This window comes from Phaethon aethereus (genome assembly GCF_964289735.1).
Source record: "Phaethon aethereus genome assembly, chromosome: 19".
Lineage (NCBI taxonomy): Eukaryota > Metazoa > Chordata > Aves > Phaethontiformes > Phaethontidae > Phaethon > Phaethon aethereus.
In genome coordinates this window covers 1,418,612-1,441,708 of record NC_138595.1, presented here as the reverse complement: position 1 = coordinate 1,441,708, position 23,097 = coordinate 1,418,612, and the positions used below count along the sequence as shown (strand labels likewise).

Sequence of the window (23,097 nt, the reverse complement as noted above, 5' to 3'; positions counted from 1 at the left end):
AATAAAAGTTTGACAGAACTGCAAAAAGCCTTTTATTTAGGTCTCGGCTTATATCCATCAAAACCAGATAATCTTCTTTACTCATGACAATCCTGTTTTTCAATACTGCTGTGAGTGTTTCATACCTTGTTCCAGGTCCACAACCATTTACACGACTGATAAATGTTATTTTGAAACACTGTTAGGACTTCTCTGCTGATGCCTTTTTCTGGTAAGGTGGGAAAAAAGGTAATAACTAAGACATTCTCTTCAATGTCACTTAATTAGAATGATCAATAATGTCGAAAATCTGCCTGTTTGTAAAGTCAGTGACAAACCTGCTGATTATGCAAATGGCAACAGACAGGAAATTTTAAACAGAGTTTAATACTATTTTCACTACTATACTATGAACATAAAATTGTCTGGTGTCAATGTCAGTAAAGTGTAACTATACAACAAACAGTTTTCAAGTTAATATGTTCTATCTCATTCCTGCTATAGGAGGGGACGTATTTAAAGAGGCTGCAGGAGAATGCCCAGCAACCAAGTCATACTGTTTCTCTTCTATGGAGAAATCTGGAAATCACTTTCCACACCAATACCTCAAAACGTCTCCATGAATAGAAGAAATGCATACGCCAGTATCAGGAGTCCAGTAGAAGACAAAGCTTCTCTATATCACTTGCAAGCAACGGAGCCCAGTTTACACAAACCTGGAAGAGCACTGACCGTTACGACACCGCCTCCGCTCCCCAAAGCACACGCAGAACCTAGCGATGGAAGCTGGACAGCGGCGCTGATGATTGGCATCATTTTGATTAGTATGATAATGTCTATTATTGTAATTCTTCTGTGGAAATGCTGCAAGAGGCCAGTCCTAGTTGATTCAAATTGGGCAGGACGTTCTCCATTTGCAGATGGAGACACACCAGATGTCTTTGCGGACACTGACCAGGCTACCAAACGTTCATCGGTTTTATTCACGTTGCCTTGGAAACTGAAACAAGACACAAGCTTACAGAATGATCCCATTGCAGAGAGACCAGCCAACTGCACCACCAGCGACGAAAACGGCCAGCTGCCTCCACCAGTAGAAGACCACCCTGCAGCCAGGATTTCGGTTTCCAGCCCAGAAGCGTCTCCAGCTCCCGCCCCGGCAGCGGCAGGCTGCGCACGCGACTCCCGGCCTCACCCAGCGGCCGCACCCCAGTCCCCCGCTCTGCCTCCTCCACCCGCCTGGCTCCTGGAACCAGCCGGGGACCACGGCTCAGACCCCAGCAAGCACCGCCAAGCTCACTCGGAAACGGAGCAACAGCTGCCCCCGCCACCCGAGTTCCTTATTCAAGAGATTCATCAACCACTGCCCCAGCTGCCACAGCCAGAACACCCTCTGTAGACTGCCAAAATTGATTTCCAGCACACTTCACATTTTTCTTAAATGAAGCGTTCTTCAAATAACTGAAAAAGGAGAAGTTGACGTAGGCAGGAACAGTGAGGCCACACCACGGGCATTTCCCCCGTGTTTCTTAACTTCAGCTTTCACAAAAAGGAACGACCCGCTTCTGCCTGAAGCAAATAATTTCAAAATACAATAGGATTGTGCCCACTAGTTATCTGTAACTAGGGATTGCAGATTCCGGAGGCTACAGAAAAAAGAGTATGCGTACCTCTGTGCGTCGGGCTATACACATACGTAACACACACACAGGCACGGAGCTCTCAAGGAACAGTACAGCTTCAGCGGTACTCAGAGCTTCTACGTTGCCTGTTCTACTGGGCCGTATGAGCAAATGCAATGAATTCAAGTTCATTTTAATAAAGCTTTCTAATTCAAAGATGTTTTGTTCACTTAAAGCGCCACGGAGCATTTGCTCAGATACAACGGTTTGAATTCAAAACAAAGTCGAAACACCTCGACACGCGTACACATCGTCTTTCACGCAAAGGCTCCTTTTCTGCACGTGACTGGGGAACAGCTTGGCAACAATGCATTATAAGTATCTGAAACAAATCCTCCTAATAGCCATCAGTCGTTCTTTACTAATCGCAACGAGATTTCCTGTAGATCAAATATTGCCAAAAAGTTTACTGGCGTAAAACCTCCAGTCCCTTCACACTACCGTCTGGGAAAGCAGAGAACGGTACGAGTAAGCAATTGCTACAGCCGCCGCTTAGAGCTGAAACGGCTCCAAACACCTGAAGAACAAGCACAAAAAGGCCCTCTTTTACCGAGATACTTTTGATTTTTATAGGTAAGATAGAAACGGTCTGCAGGACACTCAGTCAAATGATTAGAAGAAGTAGTTGTGTGCATTCACTAATTTCGTCCTCTGAAGCAGTATTTTCAGAATGCAGCCAATATCACTAACGTTAACTTTAAAAATTAATTTAACGTTCCATGGACGCCAGATTCCTTTTCACTCAAGGTGACTAAGAGTTTTACAGGTTCTTTTCTGGGCCCTGAGTACAAGCGAAGTTCACTGTCCCGTCTAAAATGATGCATTTTGGTCAACTAACCTTTTGGTGGGAAGTAGGAGGGTGGTCACAGAGGTTGGTTTTGTTTTTAACAGTACTGAATGTTAGATTTATCAAAAGAAGCTGTTAGATGCTGAAGCTAGCTTCCCATGACATCTCTGCAAAATGGCAAAGAGTTTGTAGTTTTGAAAATGTGGAGGGAATATATTAGTGGATGTTGCACAGAGCGTACGTTTGCACGTATTGTAACTACAAACTTAAAAATCTTTAAATTACGACTAAAATTAAAGTAATAAGTTATGCAAATGCAATTCTAGTGCATACAATGGACAGAGGAAAAGATATTTACAATTTTTCCTACCATTGATGTAAGTTGTATGATTGTCAGGTATAGTATAGCTCAGCTTGTAGGATTTTACAGATTTCTATGGGAATTCCTTATCTGAATTTCTGTATCGTAGCTTAAGCTAAAATAGCCTACAGAAATTTCACTTGGTACTGTTTACGTAGGCAATCTTACATGTTATGCTTTGATGTATTAAGATAGCATAAGATATAGACATGGGGAAGTTAACCGATTCAAATTATAAAAACCAACTATTTTATTGAATATGCTCGCTTTGCAATAAATTTGAGTCAGCACCAACGACAGCTCTGCAGTCCTCCAATGTAGTGCAGATCAGGTGGTTGCAGAGCCCCAGCTAGCAGCAATACGATGCAGCTGAAGAGGCAAGCACAATCCACAGACAGCAACTGTAGCTACTCTCTAGAACAAGACGACCTCTAAGCTTAAATCTTTCACAGAGATGATGTGCTGATATTGGAGAAGAGATTACGGTAAGTTCACGGTTTTGTTTTTGATCACAAAGCCTACTACAAAATTAGAGACAGAAATAAGAACGAAATTACTAGTTGATGACAGATGCTTGCACCAGAAATTTGCTGCAGTGTCAGAGATTTCTTACTAACATTAATTCAGCTTTCAAATATTTGTTACCAGCTTTGGGAATGTGATTAACACTCTAATAAGGAAAGTAATAATGTGCATGTTAGCATAAACATGGAATTTAGGTTTCAAACTAAATTCCTAACCATTTAAGATGTATTTTAACCAATTCCACTTAAGCAAATAGCATGCATGTATGGGGGGGACTGCTACATTGCTGCAGAGATTTGTAAAGCAGATCCAGTTGACAGCCATTTTTTCATCCTGTATAAAAGAACACATTATTCCAAACATAATATAGGCTTGAAATCACTAAAAACAAGAAGCAGACATTGTATAACATTTGGAAGAGACTTGCATTTTCGGAAGAAAGCCCTCATTTGAGCTTGAGGGGGAAAGGGAGATGAAAAAACAAGTCTCATTCTGCCAGACAACATGACAGTCTATGAAGGGATGCTTTGTAAAGTCTCTCTTGAACAATTCTAAAAAGGACCATTCCACAAAGGGGTTTATTGATATTTTTACTTAATTTCTCCTGCAAGTGGTCATTGCAAAGACAACCTTTATAAAAGAATAAAATATATTACATAGATTTAAAGGGTGTCATTTTGGTATATTTATTTCCAGGCAACAATGGAATACCCGATATTGAATACATCTACCTGTCTGCTGGTCCTTCTGTTTTTCATACCCACGGGTTTGGGTGTCTGTCCTTCTAACTGTACATGCTCAGGAAATGACAGGAACGTGGATTGTTCAGGCAGAAACTTAACTATACTGCCACACGGACTTCAAGACAACATTACATATTTAAATCTGTCCTTTAACCAGTTCGTAGATCTCGATCATCAGCTAACGAGATTCACCAATTTGAGGACCCTTGATATTTCAAATAATTGTCTCAAGAATGTTCCTGCTCATCTGCCCAAGTCCTTATGGGAATTATATGCCATAAACAACAACATCAAAGTTCTTCAGAAACTTGATACAGCTTACCAGTGGAATCTTAAAGTGCTTGATGTTTCCAGGAATATGGTGGAAAGAGCTGTTCTGATCAACAACACACTGAGCAGCCTCAAGTTTCTCAATCTCAGTAGCAACAAACTTTGGACAGTTCCAACCAATATGCCCTACAACATAGAGACGGTGGATCTATCCAGCAACTTCTTGTCCCAGATACTTCCAGGAACACTGGTGAGACTACAACACCTTACAAGCCTCTATCTGCACAACAACAAGTTCACATACATTCCTGACAAAGCTTTTGACCAGCTCTTTCAGCTGCAAGTAGTGACACTATATAACAACCCATGGTCCTGCAGCGATAACCAAAACATCCCGTATTTGCTTAAATGGGTGCAGGGAACAGCTGCCAGTGTCATAGGGGCTCCCTGTGCTACCCAGTCTGCGCTTTGGCTGAATGCCACACCAACGTCAGCCGCTCCCGCAGCTACAGACTCCAGCCTCATGATTAAAGCAATGAAGGCAGCAGACAGAGCTACTTCTCCAGTGGCAACTGAACCAACCAGGATGACAAAAATGCATAAACAATTTAAAGCTAAGGAAGTTTCTACCTTGGCAACCTTAAGCCAAACTGTACGGTTTACGAGCACAGACCGACCACTGCTCCTCTACCCAGAAGACCTGACAACCAGAAAGGTTAGTTCTCAAGAAGCAGCAGCCACACACACAATCTACATCAAAGATTCAACCGAGGTGAACTCAAGCCTGACTCAATCAACAGGATCATCCACTACTCCTATGACTTTAAGTATCACCAGTGGAATGCCAACAAACTACTCCAAAATGCCTCAGAGCACAACTGCTACGTTAAGGAAAGAGGAATCCACTACAAATGTTTTGAATACTCACTCCAAAGCAAGTATCTGTGAGATATATTTGTTTTACGTTGCGATGCTTAACGCAGTGGCAATGTCTATTGGCTAAGGGCTTGTATCTTGTGAAAATTATTGAGTTTATTCCTGTGATACATAACTGGAGTTAAGACATGCAGGTCAAATAATGAATCAAAATACAAGAAATTCGAAGCTCGGACTCTGATCTAAAGAAAATAACAGTTCTTAATTAAAGAAGTGCACACTAATTTCTTGATACTAAGCTGCTACTTATTTTACTATGTCTTAATTGAGTAAAACTAACCCATGATTTTGTTCTTAAAAATGTGCTTATTTTGTATTTAAATTTTTAATTTACTTGCACAGAATAAAACATCAGAATTTTAAGTACTGATTTTATGTATGATTTTGTCATTAAACAACTGGAAAAAATAGAAGGCCTGTATCATATCTGCATTGTCTCGCTTGACTTGCCGGTGAGCAATTCTTGTAATATAGCAGCACAGACTCTTTGTAAGTTACGATGACATGCAAAAGGAAGGGAAAAAATAAAGGAACTAAACCTAGCTGTTTCACTCATCAGAAGTTATTCCTGAGAAAAATCGCTAGCATGTGTATCTATGTTTGCTTCATATGTATTACGGTATTTTAAATATGAAGAACAACAGTTTTGAATTTAGGAATTAAATATGACAATGCCATGATGTCTACTAAGAGGGTGTAAACTGAGAAGGCAACATGGTCCAACTTGAGCATGGGAAAAGTGGTAGGGGCTGACAGCTCTTTTTGCTATGTCTTGACTTAGAGACTGCAGGCAAGTTATTTCTCACTCTCCATATTTAAAAAGAGAAACAAATAAAAGTAGAGGAAAACCTAAGACGTTCAATGCCATGACGCTCTCGAACAACAAGGAGTTACCTACACAAATTAATGAAATGGAACTCCTTAACTTTATTTCAAGTGACGTCCAAAATTCTGAAATGTTACCATAATATGCTTAAAAGAATATTGCAAATCAGCCTGTATCAAAGTATTACTTTCTGATCAGCAAGATGAAATATAGCCAATTTCTAACACAAGTTATGTAACAAATAAATCAAGCAATTAGCTGTCAAGCTGTCATTGAAACAATCCTTGAATCTTGTGACTTAAAAAAAAATTTAATTCAGTCCATGGCATTGGACATGCCCAAACCCTTGCTTTATAAGGATGAGCATGAACGCTATTCTCCTTGACATCTGCACCACCAGTGAGTAGAAATAGTTGCACGCATGGTTCTGTCCACTCTAGGAAAATAATTTAAATTATGTGGCAAAGGTACTTGATATAATACAGATGAAGTTTTGCAAACAGCATGAAATGAAAACTGAAGAACAAGTTCATTGAAAAAGTATTATTCACTTAATATTACAAATCTTTATACAATGTTTTCCATTCATTTCAGGCCATTTAATTTCCAGTTATTGTAGCATGAAGGTGCTGCAAAACCCAGAAAACCTCACTACTGAGACTGGAGTCCTCTACCTGTTTCTCCTAGGTGTCAGTGAGGGCGGTAGACCATTTACAACCACTGGTATCAGAGAAATGACAACTTTCCAATTGTGAACAGTATTTCTATAACCAGAAATATGTTTTAATTTCTAACAATAAATGTTACACAATGAATTTGTACAGTTATTTCATTGGCATTTAAGTAAAAATAAAGTTACATTTGTATTGAACTGAATTAGTGACAGCCCTTCTTTTCAAATAAGCATAGTAGTACCACTGAGTAGATAACATTTGATTATAGAAATCCATTTCAAGCAGACATTTGGCTCAATCTTCATGTCTTACGGGGGAAAATATGGTTAAATCAAATTATATTATTTTGATACTGATGTATCCCTAACATTGTTTATTAATAAGCTGATGAGATAATAGTAACATAGGGTATACCCCTCCCCTTCCTACCCTTTAGAATGTGCAAATACCTAAGGCATATATCTATCCACTAGAAAAAGGTAGCTCTTCCTCCCTCAGAAAAAAGACTCCACACATTTGATAGGACAGAAAACTTAAAAAAACCAAACACCACCAAAAAACCGCCCAACAAAACAAAACCAAAGACTGACATTCCATATACATTTTGGGTAGAGAAGAACTAGTTATCCAAGTCAAAGTTTAGGCAACCTTGCCCATTACCAATAAGTGCATGTTACCTCCAACGGCCAGCAGAAGTGGAATTTGTGCAAGTGGGCAACTCCTTCTGACAGCTGGTAGCCACTTCATGTAAGTTCCATATTTTCCCCAGGTTAAATAACCTGACATGAACTGATAAATTCCACTAACTAGGATCAGTATTGAAAAAATGTCACTGCCTGCTGCTCTCTTCGGACAGTCAATGTATTTGGTAAATACTGACGGACGCTAAAACAGTATCAACCTACTTATGTTCAGAACTAGGTATTTCCTAGAATTATCTCATCCATACGGTATTGTCCCACACAGCCTAAAGCAGCTTACCTTGCAAGGCAGGACAGAGACCACAAAACGAGGTGCCATGACTAAACTGCCTCGAGTTGAGGTAATTACATGAAATACTACACATGTCTTTGATGAGCAATTCAATACAGGATGCCAAATTCTATCGGATGCAAAAAACCTGCATGGAATCAACTTTAAATGCTGTGTTTCACCCATGATGAGACTATTCAGTGAACAGCGACTCTATGAAAAGCACTGTTTTCCAGAAGTTGTTTGGGGCAAACTGCAAGTCGCCATACTGAATGACTTGCTACCCAGACTTCAAAGTCTTCAGCATGCTGGTAAAAGCCTGGAAGTGGAACTGGGGTTGTGGGGTTTTCCAAACACATGTCCAGGATTGGGAAGCTAGGAAGCAGGAAAAAAAAAAAATCGCAGGTGCATATGAAAGTGAGATGGCACTCCCAAATTTTAAGACTACACTCTCTAGCCAAACCTTGCCTGTGGTAGATGAAGGAAGAGGGCTTCTTAGTCAGATTACTTTCAGTAAAGCAGACTGAAATTTAGGTTTCCTTGTATTTTTCTGGAATACAAATGAGTTGAGAACGGAGCAGCGAGTAGGCAGGCGAATGTGGGAGTCGTGCACTTGTTGCTTGGCAACAGCGCAGTCAAATCGAAATAAAACCGATAGGCATGGACGTGAACGCGACAGCATTGGTTTGTGGTTTATAAACACGCTGGTCATTCAATCCACGGTAAATATAAAATAACCTACTTGCAGAGAAATTCTTTTTTTCCAAAATAACTATTTAGGATTCCAGGACAATATTCAAAATACCCAAAAAAGTCTATCACACCTTGTAGTAGCAGTACGCTTGCTTTTGAAAGGTTAGAATTGCTGTAGGGATGCCTGCGGTCTGAAGCAATAACTCAGAGGTTTGTATTCCTATTAATTAGTTTGGGATCAGCTATAAAACTTATATGGCAGTACTTCAGGATCTGTATTTATTGATTTATTGATCATTTTAGTAACGGTGTAGGGATTAAAAACAGAAGAGCACTGGCTTCGGAAGTCAGGTTGTTGCCCAGGAAGCAAAATGTGAAGAAAAATTACAGAAGGATTTAAATTTCACAGCACAAGAAGGAGATAAACTGATCCAGATATATCAGTAAAATGACTCAACAACGCCCTAGCAACAAGCTCTCAAGCTACCAAAAAAAACCCCAACCAAAAAAAACCCCCAGCCTGCTGCAAGCCTTCAAACATCCTGGCAGCTCCAATCTAAACAGTCTTTCCACATTTCACGCCTTAAAAAATGACATCTGGCTCAGAAGCACAAGACAAACGCCCCGAAGAGGCACCACGGAGCCACAAGTCTATTAGCAGAAAAGATATCAGAGCACCATTCCAGAGCCAAGCCCACTCGCTCGCTTTGACAAGGCAGCCTCACGGAGAAAAAGTGAAGAACTACATAGCTGCTGAAGAGAAGGCAAGCAACAAAAAGGGAGGTCAAGGCAAGCACTATTCCATCTAGTAGCAAGGCTTACGTTAAAGCATAACAATATTTTTATTAGGTATCCAGTACCTGGATAAAATGTACAGAGATCTGCTCCTTGGCACCCTTTTACGCAACACGGGAACGCTTATCTGACCTGTACCATGATCACTACTGTTTAGCAGTCATTTTGTATATTCCTTTGAGGAAATGAGGTTTGTGTTCATTCAAAAAATCCCTGGGACACAGTTTATAAAGCTATTTTATAGAAGACAACTTTTCAGACTGTTCAACTGTCAGGTAACTTGGTCAATGCTTAAAACTTCAGAATTTCTGTAGGGTTCAGTATCACAAAACTAGGGAAATCATCTCCATTCTTGTAAGACTGCAGAACAGTAGCTCTGCAAGAGATCAGAGGCCATTCTGGAGCTCATTTGTATTTACGGTCTTTTTTCACCCCAAAAGCACAATTCAACAGCAGACAGCTTGCTGACTGTTGAACCCACCAGCTGGGTGGAGCACGCAGATCATAAAGCAGCATTAGAAAAACACCACAGCAAACTTGCACAAACACTTGCCTCCAAATATCTGTCAGATGGCCAGTTACAAAAGGATTCACTTCCACTATTGTCTGGTGTTCAAAATGTATTTTTAGTCAGCCACTCCTTTCTGCTGAATTCAACAATCCTTAAGCATCAGTTACTAAATAAAAGGTCACAGCTATCCATACTACTCTGCCAAGTAAAGCAACTTAAAATGCAGAGTTATACACAGAGTAGGTATTTTAAAGTTCCATAGTGATGTAAACGAAATTACGTACGTAGTAGTGAGATATACAGAACTAAAGAGTTCCCATGCTAGGAACTTTATAGTGTCTGAACAGCTACTAGTTAATACAAGAAAGTTCAGAAAGATGAAATGACATAACTTATTTTGAGCAAGTGAGAAGATGAAATATTTGTCTACCTTTTTTTCTAAAGTTGTGTTATCTCAGCGTGTGATCAGCTATTAGTAAGCTGATAATTAAAAAGTATTTTGCAGTGCTTTCTATTTAATGTTCTCCTTTTTCAATTTTTACATCTATTGTGTCAACAGGCAAATTCTCTTGTGGCCGTGTTTCACAGCCAAATTTCAATATACACCCATAACAGAACAACACTGTGATTACTATAGTTACACCCAGTAGCTACTAACACAATAAACAAGTGGCATCCTGCTTTATTATTTATAAACTAGCTTTATTAGGGCCCATTACTGGCTTGTCCAGAGTTGGAAAGGTTTATTCTCAAACATCGCTGTACAATCACCCACTGAGCTGGCACCTTTTTCCAAGGAATATCACATATGCAAATCACAATTGGTATTTAATGATGCCAAAGACTGTATGCTTTCTCAGCTAAGAAAGCGAGCAGAAAAAGTTCAATTATTTGCAAGTAAAGGGCACGAAGACATCAGTCATAAAATCTCATAGTTCTCATCAATAGCATAACTATGCATAATTATGAAAAGGAGATTCACCTGCACTTGATCAGATATTCTGCAGAATTCAGCCCCGTAACGAATAGTTATCATCACTGTTCTTTTAGTTTTAGTGATGCACAGCATGCCTCACTCAGGACAAGTGGTAAGTGGTACATATACTTAAAAGTGAATGATACTGTAAGCCCATTTCAATGTCAGATTACATATTTCTGTAAACATGTCACCAGCTTCATTCTTTGATTCTTGGATGCGTATAATCGAGTTCCAAGGAGTGGTTAATCAATTCCCCAGCCTTTCTGCCAATATCAGCGTTTGACTGTGTGAGAATTATAAATTTCCTAACTATACGTAGTCCCTAGAAATATTTATAGATTTCTTACACAGGTTTTATGCGTTGACTTTAACCTATCTCATCCTCGGTAAACAAGAAAGAATCCTGAACTACTACTTAAGGCTTAAGCTCTCTTCCGCCTCCTTTTCAGGTACGCTGCTGCACAGAACTTGAGATGCAAACCACGCAGTGCTGAAAGGACAGGATCATTATGTATCGATAATACCTCTCCAAATGCCTGTAAAACCACTTTCCTTCTACTCACCAACATTCTAACAGCACACTTAAAACATCACTGCACCTTGGACCAGCTAACAGTCAAATACCAAGGTTTCAAATACTGAAGTAAGCACAAAATAACCACTAGGTCATTTTCATTTATGACAGATTTATCTATAAACAGTTTGCAGGCCTCAGCTCAAAATACTGAATTAGTTCGTAGCATTTAAACAACAACATATTTTTGCTGAGATCACGTCCACGTGTATTCGTTAGTAAGTCATAACCACTACACCTATTAACTTCCTTACAGATACAACACTGCTATTAAGTCAGCCAGCTGTGGACAATTTTACTTTTCTGCTTTTAAAGAAAAGGTAGGTAAGTGCTTTAGGCTTAGCAAGCATCTGTTGCACACTTTTGTATCAGTTTATTTCCAGAAATTCTTCCTTTACAGATGAAATAACCATTCCTTGCTCTGCAAATAAAGAAAACGCACCGCATGGCAAGTCTTCACAGAATACGTAAGGATGCCTTGGGTCACTGCCAGACACAGTAAACTTTCTGAAGATGGGTTATCACTGTTCTTTATGCTTGCGTGCCTACTTTCTTGTCTGAACAGGGCAGGATGGCAATGTAGCCGTTTTATGTCACTTGACATGAAATAAGACAGTGTCTAATGGAAAAAAAAAAAGAGGAGAAAAATGTGGCAAGCAAACACAGAATTTTTTAAAGAGAATTCAAATGACTGCCTTCTCTTCTAACTTTGTATATGGAAGGGGCTTCAGCATCTGAGATCTTGCTAAAAACAAAACGCCAAAACAAGCACCACAAAACCAACCAGACAAAAAAAACCCAAACACAAAACACCCCCAAACAAAAGGAAAAGGGCACTAGCTGTCTGTCAGTTAGCCCTGCGGGTCCACGAACTGTGAGCTCCAACCCAAGCAGCAGCGTACGTGTGTGCCTCCACGGTCACACCGGGCCCCTCCAGCTTAACTACAGCAAAATCCTCCTTACAGGAGCACCGGCACCGTCGACGTCGAACGCCTTTTGCCTAGAGCGCGTGAGCTCGCTTTAGCACTCCTTTCCCATAAGGCTTCCTCATGCTGTCGTCCAAGTGGCTTACAAAGGAAAACAACCCAGATCAGAGCGAAAAACACCAGTTTACTCTGAAGAGAGCTGGTCAACATCCCTTTTCTCATTAAACTGCAACTAAGTCCTTCTGTTGAGCATGCAAGAGATATCACACTTACTGAAGCAGACACTGAAATACCATCCCCCTACCCCAAATGATGCTATCAAGCATTCCAAGTTCCGTCCAGATATCTACTTGTGTCCACCACACATCTCACCTGAAGAAATGAGATGTCTTCTCCCCTTCTACAGGCTCAATCATACTAAAATTAACAAAGTAAGGATACAACAGCACTTTTAATATTAATATAGTAATACTTTTGTTGTTGTATATTCAACATAACTCATGAAAGGTGTGGGAGGAACAGCACCCCGCAATGTTGGCCTTAGAAAAGGACTAGGTGTCTTACAAAGTCAAAGTATTCCTGAAAGTACATATTCTACATTTTTATCCTAAAAAGAGGATAATTTGTCTTGTGATGTATACTTGCACGAGTCTCAGAAACACAGTTTCTGAAATTGATGGAATTGAGGGGAGGAAGGGAAATGCAGGTGGGAGTAGGCCGATAAAATCAATCCAGCTCATCCTTCTAATCTGGAATAGTCTGACAACTTTTTTTCAACAGCGAATAAACACAACAACTGGAAGAAAAATTGAGTTTCCAAACATCCATTTTTATTCCTGAATTTTCATGACCAGTCTTTTCTCATGACAGCAGTACGACTGGTTTAGAAGGAGTCCAATCATAACACATCCTATATTCTTCAAAAATCTACTGACATTCAACTGCATAGTTATGTAAAACAATCAGCATGCCTTTTAAAAAACATTTATTTAAGCTGATACATGCTGTCCATGAGTACATATCCTTTTTTAAGCCTATGCAGAAATCAACTTTAAGAAAAATCATAATCCAAGGATATGCAATTTTAAGTGTTCGCAATGAGTTAGTCCCCTACAAAATAGAGCAGTTAAAAATGTGTCCTTAGTTAAACTTTCGAAACTTTGTGTGCAGATTTAGTGTCAGAAATCCGTAGGAAAAAATGAATTAGTAATCAAACAGAAGACAGGCAAGGTAATTTCGGTTTCAGCACTGTAGACACTCACTTTACTGTCAACTCTGTATCCCCTTTGAATCTTTAAGGCATCACTAACGCTTTTTCTACTGCCTAGCATAAATGCAGTGCTCAAACTTAAGATTCAATAAATCTGTTCCTAATAGAGAATTACATGGGACATTCAGATACCCCAGTAAAGTCACTCTACAAGTCACATGCTGTTCAGTGTTTTCTGATACTAGATATGCACACACGTGTTTCACTGAAAACAAAATTATTCTGGTTTTGTTTGAGCAACGATCACTAATATTCCAAAAGGAAGATTTCCAGAACTTATCCCTCTTCTCAACCACTTTGTTGTAAAATGTGAAAGATACACATGATAACCTAATTTAGTACTAGTTAATTACTGTTGGAAACTTAAATGCACATTTATACTGCAAACTGAAGTTGCATACAAGATTTTGTAAAGGCCCCCTTCAGCCAATACAACAGGCTCAAAGGTGACTCAAAGACCTTAAAGAGGACAGAGAAGTGTGGTACAGCTTTTGAAGACAGAAAATTAGGACAGAAGGTAAGTGGTACTACTCATCTTGTTTTCTTTGACTCCATCCAAAGAGTCAGGGGTATTGAAAATGCAGAAAAGGGGCCAAGTTAAAGGCAGGCAATTTCCCAAGCAAAAGGAAGGGAAAGCTGCAGGATGTCTTAGATAAATGTTCTCTCGTAGAAATTCTATTCCAGAGTTATAAATCACTGGAAAAAAGTTCAGATAGAAGTAGGTAAGAAACCAAAATTTATATAATGAGACTTTCTTTGTGTTACTCAGTATTCCTTTGATTAGCATGAACTTACAGATTCATTAAGTGTAGAGCTGACAAAAAGCATGAGCATTTTACTCTCATTCACACGAATGTTATCTGCAAGTGGTACCAGCCGTATTACACTTGCTTTTTCCTTCCACCTTTGTACTGCCTTACACCTAAAGTCTTCCTAAGAGCTAGCAGCGAAGCAAGTGTTTGAGAACTTCCGCAGCAACAAATTTAAGAAAATGTAAGCATCTCCTTCCTACACTACCTGCTTGAAAGCAAGTGTTCTGTGTTTTTTTGTTTTTTTTTTAAAGCATGGAAAAACCCTTTGGTATGCCTGAACAAAATTCCAGAAGAAGGAAACTTTTTGACCTTTATTTTACCTTTCACATTGATACTGAATAGAAGTTTTGTTTCTTTGTTGCTCTGACAATCAAAAACATAATAAAAGAAATGCGAACAGATGTATTCGTTTGTTGGATCTCTAACTGCATCCTGGCTAGGAAACCATATTTAAGTAGCAGAATTCAACTACCAAGTTAAAGATTATATTTGGAAAGGTTCTTCAAAGCTTGCTCATTATTTTAGCCTCCAACTTGAATTTGGAATAAGGTATGTTTATTATACAGTGGTAAAACAATAAAATCTTCCAATGATTAAATTGTTCCTTATTTTAAAATTTCTCAGAGATTACAAAAGTCACAGGGTATGACAGAGCACAGATTTTCTAGGAAAGTAAGTCTGTAACTCAATCTACAGGGTGAAAAGCACTAGTGAAAGCAATGAAAAACTATGAAAACTAATAAAATTAAGGATCTAAGATTTTAATTAATTGAAAAAATCTTGCATGCCTGCTGGTATGATTTTTATTAGAAATATGAGAATTTGAAGAATGCCTTGTTTGCAAACATGTATTGGCTATTTATTTAAATTGTTGAATACAAACAGAAGATACTGCTAAAGTGTTTCCCTCTGCTTGTTTTCATGTTCTTACATGAACTCAAAGGGTCTGCAGAAGGTTCACCACTGACGACACCTCCTCAGATTGTGACAATACTTTTTGCTGGAAGTGGCACCATCAATAAAAGTGTTACCACTGGCACCATGAGTAGCAGGGCCACTACCAGCAAGGATCACACTATGGACAGCAACACGCACCACCAGGAAAAGCTCTCGTCCCAACCTTACCACCCAACAAGCAGGTCAAGCAAGAGCTCCCCAGAGACCACAACCACTCCTAACCATGCCACAGAGAAGCACATCAGCAGCAAGGGTACCACAAGCACACACCCCACTGGTGCAGCAGCCACCCCACTGGCATCACAAACAAGCACCCCACCAGCAACAGAAGCACCAGGAAGTGCCAAAGCAACCACATGAACTCTACCAGCACTGGTGCCACAGGCAGCTCCACCAGCATGAACTCAGCTACCACCAGCAGCACCAGCAAAAACCACATTGGCAACAGCAGCAGAAGCAAAACCGAGAGCCCCGCTGGCACAAAATACATCGACAATAATCCAAGCATGAACATCCATACAGGATCTGCCAGCATCAGGACTCTCACTACCGCCATCAGTGCTGGTGAGAACTTCAGAGACCTCGGCGGCAGCACCACCACGCTCTCCGCCGGTGCCAAAACCAGCAGTCCCACTGCTGCCAGCCAACACCTCACCAGCAACCCAGTTACCAAAAGCAAAGGCACCAACAACACAGCACAGCGAAAGGTACAACAGCTCTAATCTTATCTGTACAGTTCTGTCTTTGATTGCACTTAGTTGTGAGCACACTGACTTTCCTTTTCTTAAAAAGACTGACTTTTAGTAATGAGTGTAATTACTATGGAAACCATTTTGAACATGCTATCCTCTGTGCATTTTATAATGCAGTTATTTAATAACTAGCTTGCAATACCAAGTTCCAGTTATATTCTTACTCTAGCTACAGCTTTATGACTGCAAACATTAGTTTTAATGAAACTACTAGCTTTTTTTTTTTTTTTAATTTTTATTGTTTGAGAGAGAGAGAATTGTGACCATTGTGACTTAGTTGACCATAAACTGACTGATATTAATCTTGGAATATTCTTCCCCAATTCTTCAATACTGCAGCATGTGTTACTCATTGTTATGAATCACTATCTTCCACAGAAGACAGAGAACTTCCAAAATTTTGCCTTATTGGAAAAACACAGTCTTCTGCAAAGTTCACATATCAACGTCTGCTTTTCTTATTAATTTAGTGATACTTCCAATGTTCTCAATCATTTCCAAAAACATGGTATTATTGTCACTTAGAACATAATGCTGAAACTGAAGCAACACCATGGTCTTGACTACGTGTGAAACTTCTAAAGACTTTAAAATAGGATATAGGGACCATTGTGAGAAATTTTATCCCATGTTTTAGCTTGTTACTCATTTTATACTTGAGAAAACGAAGATGCTAAAATCACTGATAAAGGGTTAGCAGTAATGTGGTGTAGATGTAGTTTACTTGAGACAGTAAAAAATTAGTAAAATGTATTTAAAATTTTATGTATTTTTCCACAGATACTCACATACTCCTGGGTGGAAAAACTATGAGAGTTCCAATTTAGGAAACAACTCAAAAAATACTGTCACCAAAATTTCACAAATAAGCTATTTTCAGATTCTTGTTTGTTACAAAAGTTGGTGTCCCTTTCTAATATACACTTGATACTTTTGATTTTACATGTTTATCTCAGACAGGGAAGGTGAAAGATTCCTTACCGCCGAGCAATGTAGTAGAAAACAGGATTGCCAGCTTTTGATGTCCCAGCTTGGTAGAAAATATTTAATGTTTTCAGTGCTTTGAACTCCTCTTTTTCATGTACCTGATGCCTAAAAAGCAGTACATTGACATCAACTTTTCACAACTGCTTTAAAAACAAAACAAAACACAAAACCCACCTAAACCCTCTTTATTTGCTTCTTTAAAAAAAAGCATTAAGCTCAGACAATCCTGAATCTTTGTTAAATCACAAACACTACTGCCATCTCCAGTTCTCAATTTAATTCGGGAAATTCACATCTACTCAGAAACTTAAAAGGTATATGTAGAGCCAGCTTTTTAAACTCCCCTTCAAAACAAAAGCTGGAGTCTTAATAACTACTTATATTTGCCTGACGTGCTCAAGTCTAGAAACTCACAATGCGTGTCCCTTCCATGATAGTCTCGTTACCTTGTCATAAATTCTTCAAATTTGGAACTAGTGAGATTTAAACTGGACCAATGGGTATCTGCCACGGGTTTGTGCTCAGGAGGACCCAGATAGGCCAGAAGAGTAGCCATCTTGTCAAAAGGTCGTCTTCCAACAGCCTTGTGGTCCCTAGAAACAGCATATTACTTGAAAGTCCTTCTTTACTCAGCAATTCCTTTGGGTTTTTTGCCCACCACCCTCCCTTACCTTGAACAGGCTGCACTTTCTTTTTTAACATTAAAAAGTGTTCAACAAAGAAATAAGAAAAGCGTTTGTTACACATAGAACAATTTTTACAAAAGATAAGACGACTATACACTTGCACAAAAGGTTGGCAGTAAGATGGGCAGCAAGTTAGGCATGTTCCCAATAACGGCTTGTCAGTAAGTCAAAAGTCTCCAAATGTAAGATTATTCAGCCACAATATTCTTCTCAGTAGTAACAACAAAAGCATCTGAAAGTATTTCCAAATATTCTTCCCATCAACAACTCCCTTCTTCATAACATTTCTGAAGTCTTACCTGTTGCTGGAAAGGTACTGGCCAATTTTCTCCTGATTGTTCCACAGCAACCGGTGCAAAGCAAGCACATTGCCATCACTGATGAAAGACAGGCTGTGATTGACAGTGTCGCTAGCTGGGCAATCAGATGCAATATCGAGGAAAAACCTAGAGTTCAAAACCAGTAATAACCGTAAGTGTGTAAGGGAAATCTGCCAAGTAGACTCAGGGTACATTAAAGGGCTGTTAAGAACATTCTCCGCTCCCTCTTTACATGAGACAGCCTGAGCAAGTTTTCAAAGGGCCTACCTTCGTGCTGCATCAAAATTGCTTTTTACAAAATCATTAAAAGGCCGCATATGCTCTTCTTTTGTAAACAGGACATGGTTGGCAATACTCTGAAGTATCTAAATAATAAAAAGATGGTAAAGACACATAAAGGTTTAATGTATTAACTGTTGTGACAGTCAGTGTAACTTCAGTGTCGGAAATATTCACTGTGACCTGATACGACACCTCAAGACAAAAAAAGGCCGACAAGCCAACTAATCCATAATATGTTCACTGTCAAAATATTTTCCTTCACATATTTTTGAATACTAGAAAACAACTTCACTTATTTATCAACTTTATTCAGGTTTAGACCAGGAAAATAAATCCTCTTTCAAAACCATCATTTATTAAATGTTAACTATTTCTTCTGGAAATTATATAGACATGTAAAAGCAACAGCATATGCCTATTTAAAGAAACCTGTAATTTCTCAACATTCAAAACTGGTAATACGCACGGCCCTCGGAATCTGTATGCTACCATTAAATCTTTTTTTTCCATTTTAATTTTACAGGAAATAATACCAAGTGAGATTAAAGATCGGAAAAATCACTTCTTTAGCACTAGTATGAACTTAATCAATATCTGGCTGCCATTATTCTCACTGTGGTCAAAGTAACATTGGTTTCTTTGTTTTCAGCTGAGGTTAGAAGTTCAAGCGAAGAGCCAGAAGGCATTCTGTTATCTTACACATGATTTTGGCAAAGTGGTTTTTTTCCATACAGACTGTTCCCTGTACTTACGCTGCTGTGAGCTATAACATTAACGTTAAGATGTATAAACATTGTATGGAAACTGCACTTTAAACAAACATGACGGTTGCTACAAAAAACTACAATTCTACCTAAATTTTCTAACGCTAGCCAAAGAACAAAACTAAATCAGGTAGAACACAGAATATGGCCAAACCAAAATATTTACTGATTCACCTTTGACATCAGTTTCAATCCCCTTTCAATTCTTGGTGGAGGCTTTTTATCTAAAATCCCTGCCTCGTAAGGGGAGACGATCGCAGGATTGATGAACCGTAGGAACATTGCACTCCCAACTGCTCCAATGCTGTTCTGAGGAAATCGCTGACTAACAACCTATGAAGTTGAGAATTATAAAGAATATTTTTGCATTAAAGAAAAGGGAAAGCAAGCTGAGAAAAGCCTTGTATGGTAATCCAACTTTAAGCATTCTTTCCATACCGATCAAGCTCAATACATCTGAGTAGGACTCTCTTGAGTAGGACAGGTCTTGCATCATAGGACAATTAGGAACGAGAGGGAAACAAGAGTAAGGGGCGAGGGGGCTAGCAGACACTAGCTAGTTTTACTTCAGCTTTCGTACAAACTTTCTTGCTGGGGTGAAATTGCTACAATAGCTATTGGGCAAAGCTAGGAAGGTGTATGTCAGAACTACTGACCACTTAATTCCAGGACCCTGCCACCGACAGCAGAGCAGACAAATGCCGTATACACTTGGGTCCCTGCAGCCTTCCCATGAAATACAGCTAATTCTTTTCAAATGAGTGGGTCTTTTAGTTGTGTATTTGCAATTTCTATTGGTCACAAGAGCATCTCCAGCAATAAGACATACACTGTAACGTTTCAGGAGTAATTTTAAATTTGTGGGAAGGAGATATTTGTAGATACACTCTTCAAACCATCGCATCTCAGATTTGTCAAAGAAGGAAAGACAGAATGAGCCAGAGCTGAGTGGCCAGTATACTTCCCTGCCTATATAGACACTGTTCAAAATCACTTAGCAGGAATTTGCCAGAAGAACTACAGATTTAGAATACCATTCCCTGCTATCTAGAAAAAAAACAAATTCTGCAAATGTTGTAAGAAAAAAGAAATCTCCTTTCTTTTTAGGAAATCACCTATGTATTACTAAAAGGATAGTCTATTCTCTTTCATTTCTTTTTCATTTGACTTTGAAAAGTTAAAGATAAAGCTCCTTGACATTAAATATGCTACATGTGGTTCTATAAAGATTCTGTACCTGTATGTGTATTTTCTTATGAGTAACAACGGTTAATCAAAACAAGTCAGATTCTACCTTTCCACAGAATAAAATTAGCAAGCTTCGTATTTTAAATTGTATTGTTATAAACAAATAAAAACCAAACAAACCCCATTTTACTAAAATACTTCAAAACATAACTAGTGCAATCTCAAATCATGCTGCTTAAAACAGATAATGCCATTAGTACACACAAAATATATCAAGAATCACTTTGGTTCAGTACCAACGTCATTCAGTTACCTTGTGATGGAATTACTGATAGTATTTTCATGTAAAATACTAGTTTGCACACAGATTTTTGCATTAAACATTATTACTATTCTGCTCAGTTACAGCAAAAAATAAGGGAGTGTTTAATAAAAGTCTAAATTTCCATTCTGCTTCTGTTTTATTCGTACTTTATATTTTGAGGTCACTGTCAAAGAAAAGGGTAAGTCTCAACTGTTAATGACACAACTCTTATCACATTATACATATCTAAACTCTTTAACACAGCAAGATACTTAAAATGGGAAATCTGCTTTTCTCAGTAAATCAAAACAAGTGCTAAATTTTATTGCTTAGTCACAGGCAAACAAAAGAAAATACATCAGAAATAAGTCATATAAGCCTCTTTTCTTTTCAGTAACCCATATATATTAATTGTTCTTCTCCCAGGATGCAAGCTGAAGTCAAGTTATCAAACAGAGCGTTAAAAACAACTAAACAAACTCAGATTTCCCCCAAAACCAAAAAAAATATTTTTCTTCCACATTTTTTTAATTTGAAGATGGTGGCAAGGGTAGAAGAATCAGAGTATTAAATACTAAGCAGTAATGTTAAAAATGTCTTTTGTTTACTCAAATAGGCACACAGAGAATATTTTAAATATAACTTAATTCCAGTGTTAATCGAAATGAAAGCTATTTTGTGCCAGAATTAGTAGAATGATTTTACAGTGAGGTCAAATAGACTGAAGTAAAGATGTTTTGAACAAACAGCAAAAGATTTCTGTTGTGCTTTGAAAGAAATGGCTAATAAAAAGGTCTCCAAACTTACTGATTTTTTGTTTTCCTTTTTTTCTTTTACGGTAGCTTTATTCAGTAGAGAGTGGCAAGTTGCCTACAGAACAGAGATGAGCACAAACAAGTCACAGCACCAACTACATACAGCAACAAAAAACCAATGTTGACTTGTACATAAATTACACAGTAAAATGTAACAAACACAACCAACAGAAAATGAAATATATAAACTAAAGACTGATGATGGAGTTTTTATTCCACAATTTTATTACATCTTATTGACAAAGCACTAAATACAAAACAAGCAAATGTTGCGTTTCAATCATTTCTACTATTTCTGGCTAGATTAAAAGTCAAACCACATTAATGTGCTCATGATATACAATATTGGGCATTAAATGGTATATTCAGCTTTCAAATGTATTTCACCATCCCCGAATAATTTTAGTGGTAAAAACAGTGAAGTGTTACACCTTTGAAATACATATTAACTTTTAACATAAATTTAGAGATTTAAATCTTCCCAATGTTTCTCTGTGTGTCCTTCAATTTAGTTAGATCTGCGAATCATCATGGTTATTACTACTTTAATAGCTAAGCACTGCCATAAAACACTCTGCGGAAAGAGGAAGAAAAAGCCAGCGGGTCTGCATTAAGTTATTATAGATTTCCAAATCAAGACACCACTTGATTGTGCTTATTTCTGCATTTCAGTTATACGCAAAGGGACCCACCAGGAAGCATCACGTTCTCTCGTATTTCCCATCAGGATCTGAGCAAAGCTATAGCACAGCGGCCTTGTGCGCTGCTCCCCTGCACAGAGGTAAATTTTGGTCTTGGATCTCAATGCTACATCCTTCATACTAGCCATAGCAGTAAATCGGCATCCCTGAGAGGCCTTACAGCAAGCAACCCCTGGAGCTGTACCGACGGAAAGCTACCTATACTCAGCAGTTTGAGAGGATGCACGCACCAACGTTCCAATAATCTTTAGAGTACCACACAAACTGGAACCGGAAGAGAATTTCTACAACTTAAGAACGTGAGAGAGTAAAAAGAAAAGAAAAACAAAACAAAACAAACAAAAAAAAAGAAAAACAAAACCACCAATAAAAAACAGTCAGTAAAAGCTTTTCTACTAACCAAGCTAAATTTAAATAGTTCAAATTTGTGCAGGACCTATTAATATTTAGCCAATGGCACCTCTGCCAAATTTCTGGCTCTGTGTAATTTCTACGGTTAGCTTCTGAAGCAGTCATATACATACTCTATGCATCAAGCTATTGCACTTAAAGCATGAAAAATTTCCACCCCTCTTTGTATGAGTCACTTTGATCAGGCTTGCTCGTGACGACATTAGCACCCCTCGACGTCCGTTAGCTGAAAATGAGCAAGCGTGAATCTGCCACAGCAACTAGTTACATGCAGTTCCCAGCTGAAAACACTTGCTGGGACTCTGTTCTGGTAACAGAAACACCAGCCAGGGTAGACCCCAATATCCAACTAAATACACCGTTTCCATAACGTTGCTGCATTGATTAAAATTAGCTACAAATCATTTACAGAACATACCTGATGAGTATTTTTTGCACACAGATTTACTTTAAAACTCAAAGCATAAAAAGACACCGTAAAGTTCAGTCTCATTTAGTATTACGCTATTGCTTGGGATGAAACGCATTCACCTTATAAAAAATGAAGTTACCTTATAAAAATCACTTATTTGGTTCTTAGGATAAAAACGGATTAACGCTCCCAAAAATTCAGAT

General features: G+C 38.5%; 2 protein-coding genes across 5 annotated transcripts in view; one reads left to right on the top strand and one right to left on the bottom strand.

Moving 5' to 3' along the window:
* The window catches only part of NF1 (neurofibromin 1), a gene marked incomplete at its 5' end in the record, with an annotated part of 99,119 nt that overhangs the window by 33,939 nt on the left and 42,083 nt on the right, over positions 1–23,097 (bottom strand). For 3 of the 4 annotated variants that reach the window (XM_082008480.1, XM_082008481.1, XM_082008482.1), the window contains 6 exons: positions 17,006–17,116; positions 17,458–17,604; positions 17,997–18,143; positions 18,285–18,382; positions 19,238–19,396; positions 21,363–21,425. In XM_082008480.1, the coding sequence (XP_081864606.1) occupies positions 17,006–17,116; positions 17,458–17,604; positions 17,997–18,143; positions 18,285–18,382; positions 19,238–19,396; positions 21,363–21,425 (725 nt within the window). The remainder of the gene's footprint in view (positions 1–17,005; positions 17,117–17,457; positions 17,605–17,996; positions 18,144–18,284; positions 18,383–19,237; positions 19,397–21,362; positions 21,426–23,097) is intronic. The other variant, XM_082008483.1, reaches the window with a different exon arrangement.
* On the top strand, positions 4,037–5,350 carry OMG (oligodendrocyte myelin glycoprotein; the record flags this gene model as incomplete). The annotated part of the gene is made up of 1 exon (XM_082008519.1): positions 4,037–5,350. One exon carries the CDS (start codon positions 4,037–4,039, stop codon positions 5,348–5,350), a length of 1,314 nt encoding a protein of 437 aa, XP_081864645.1.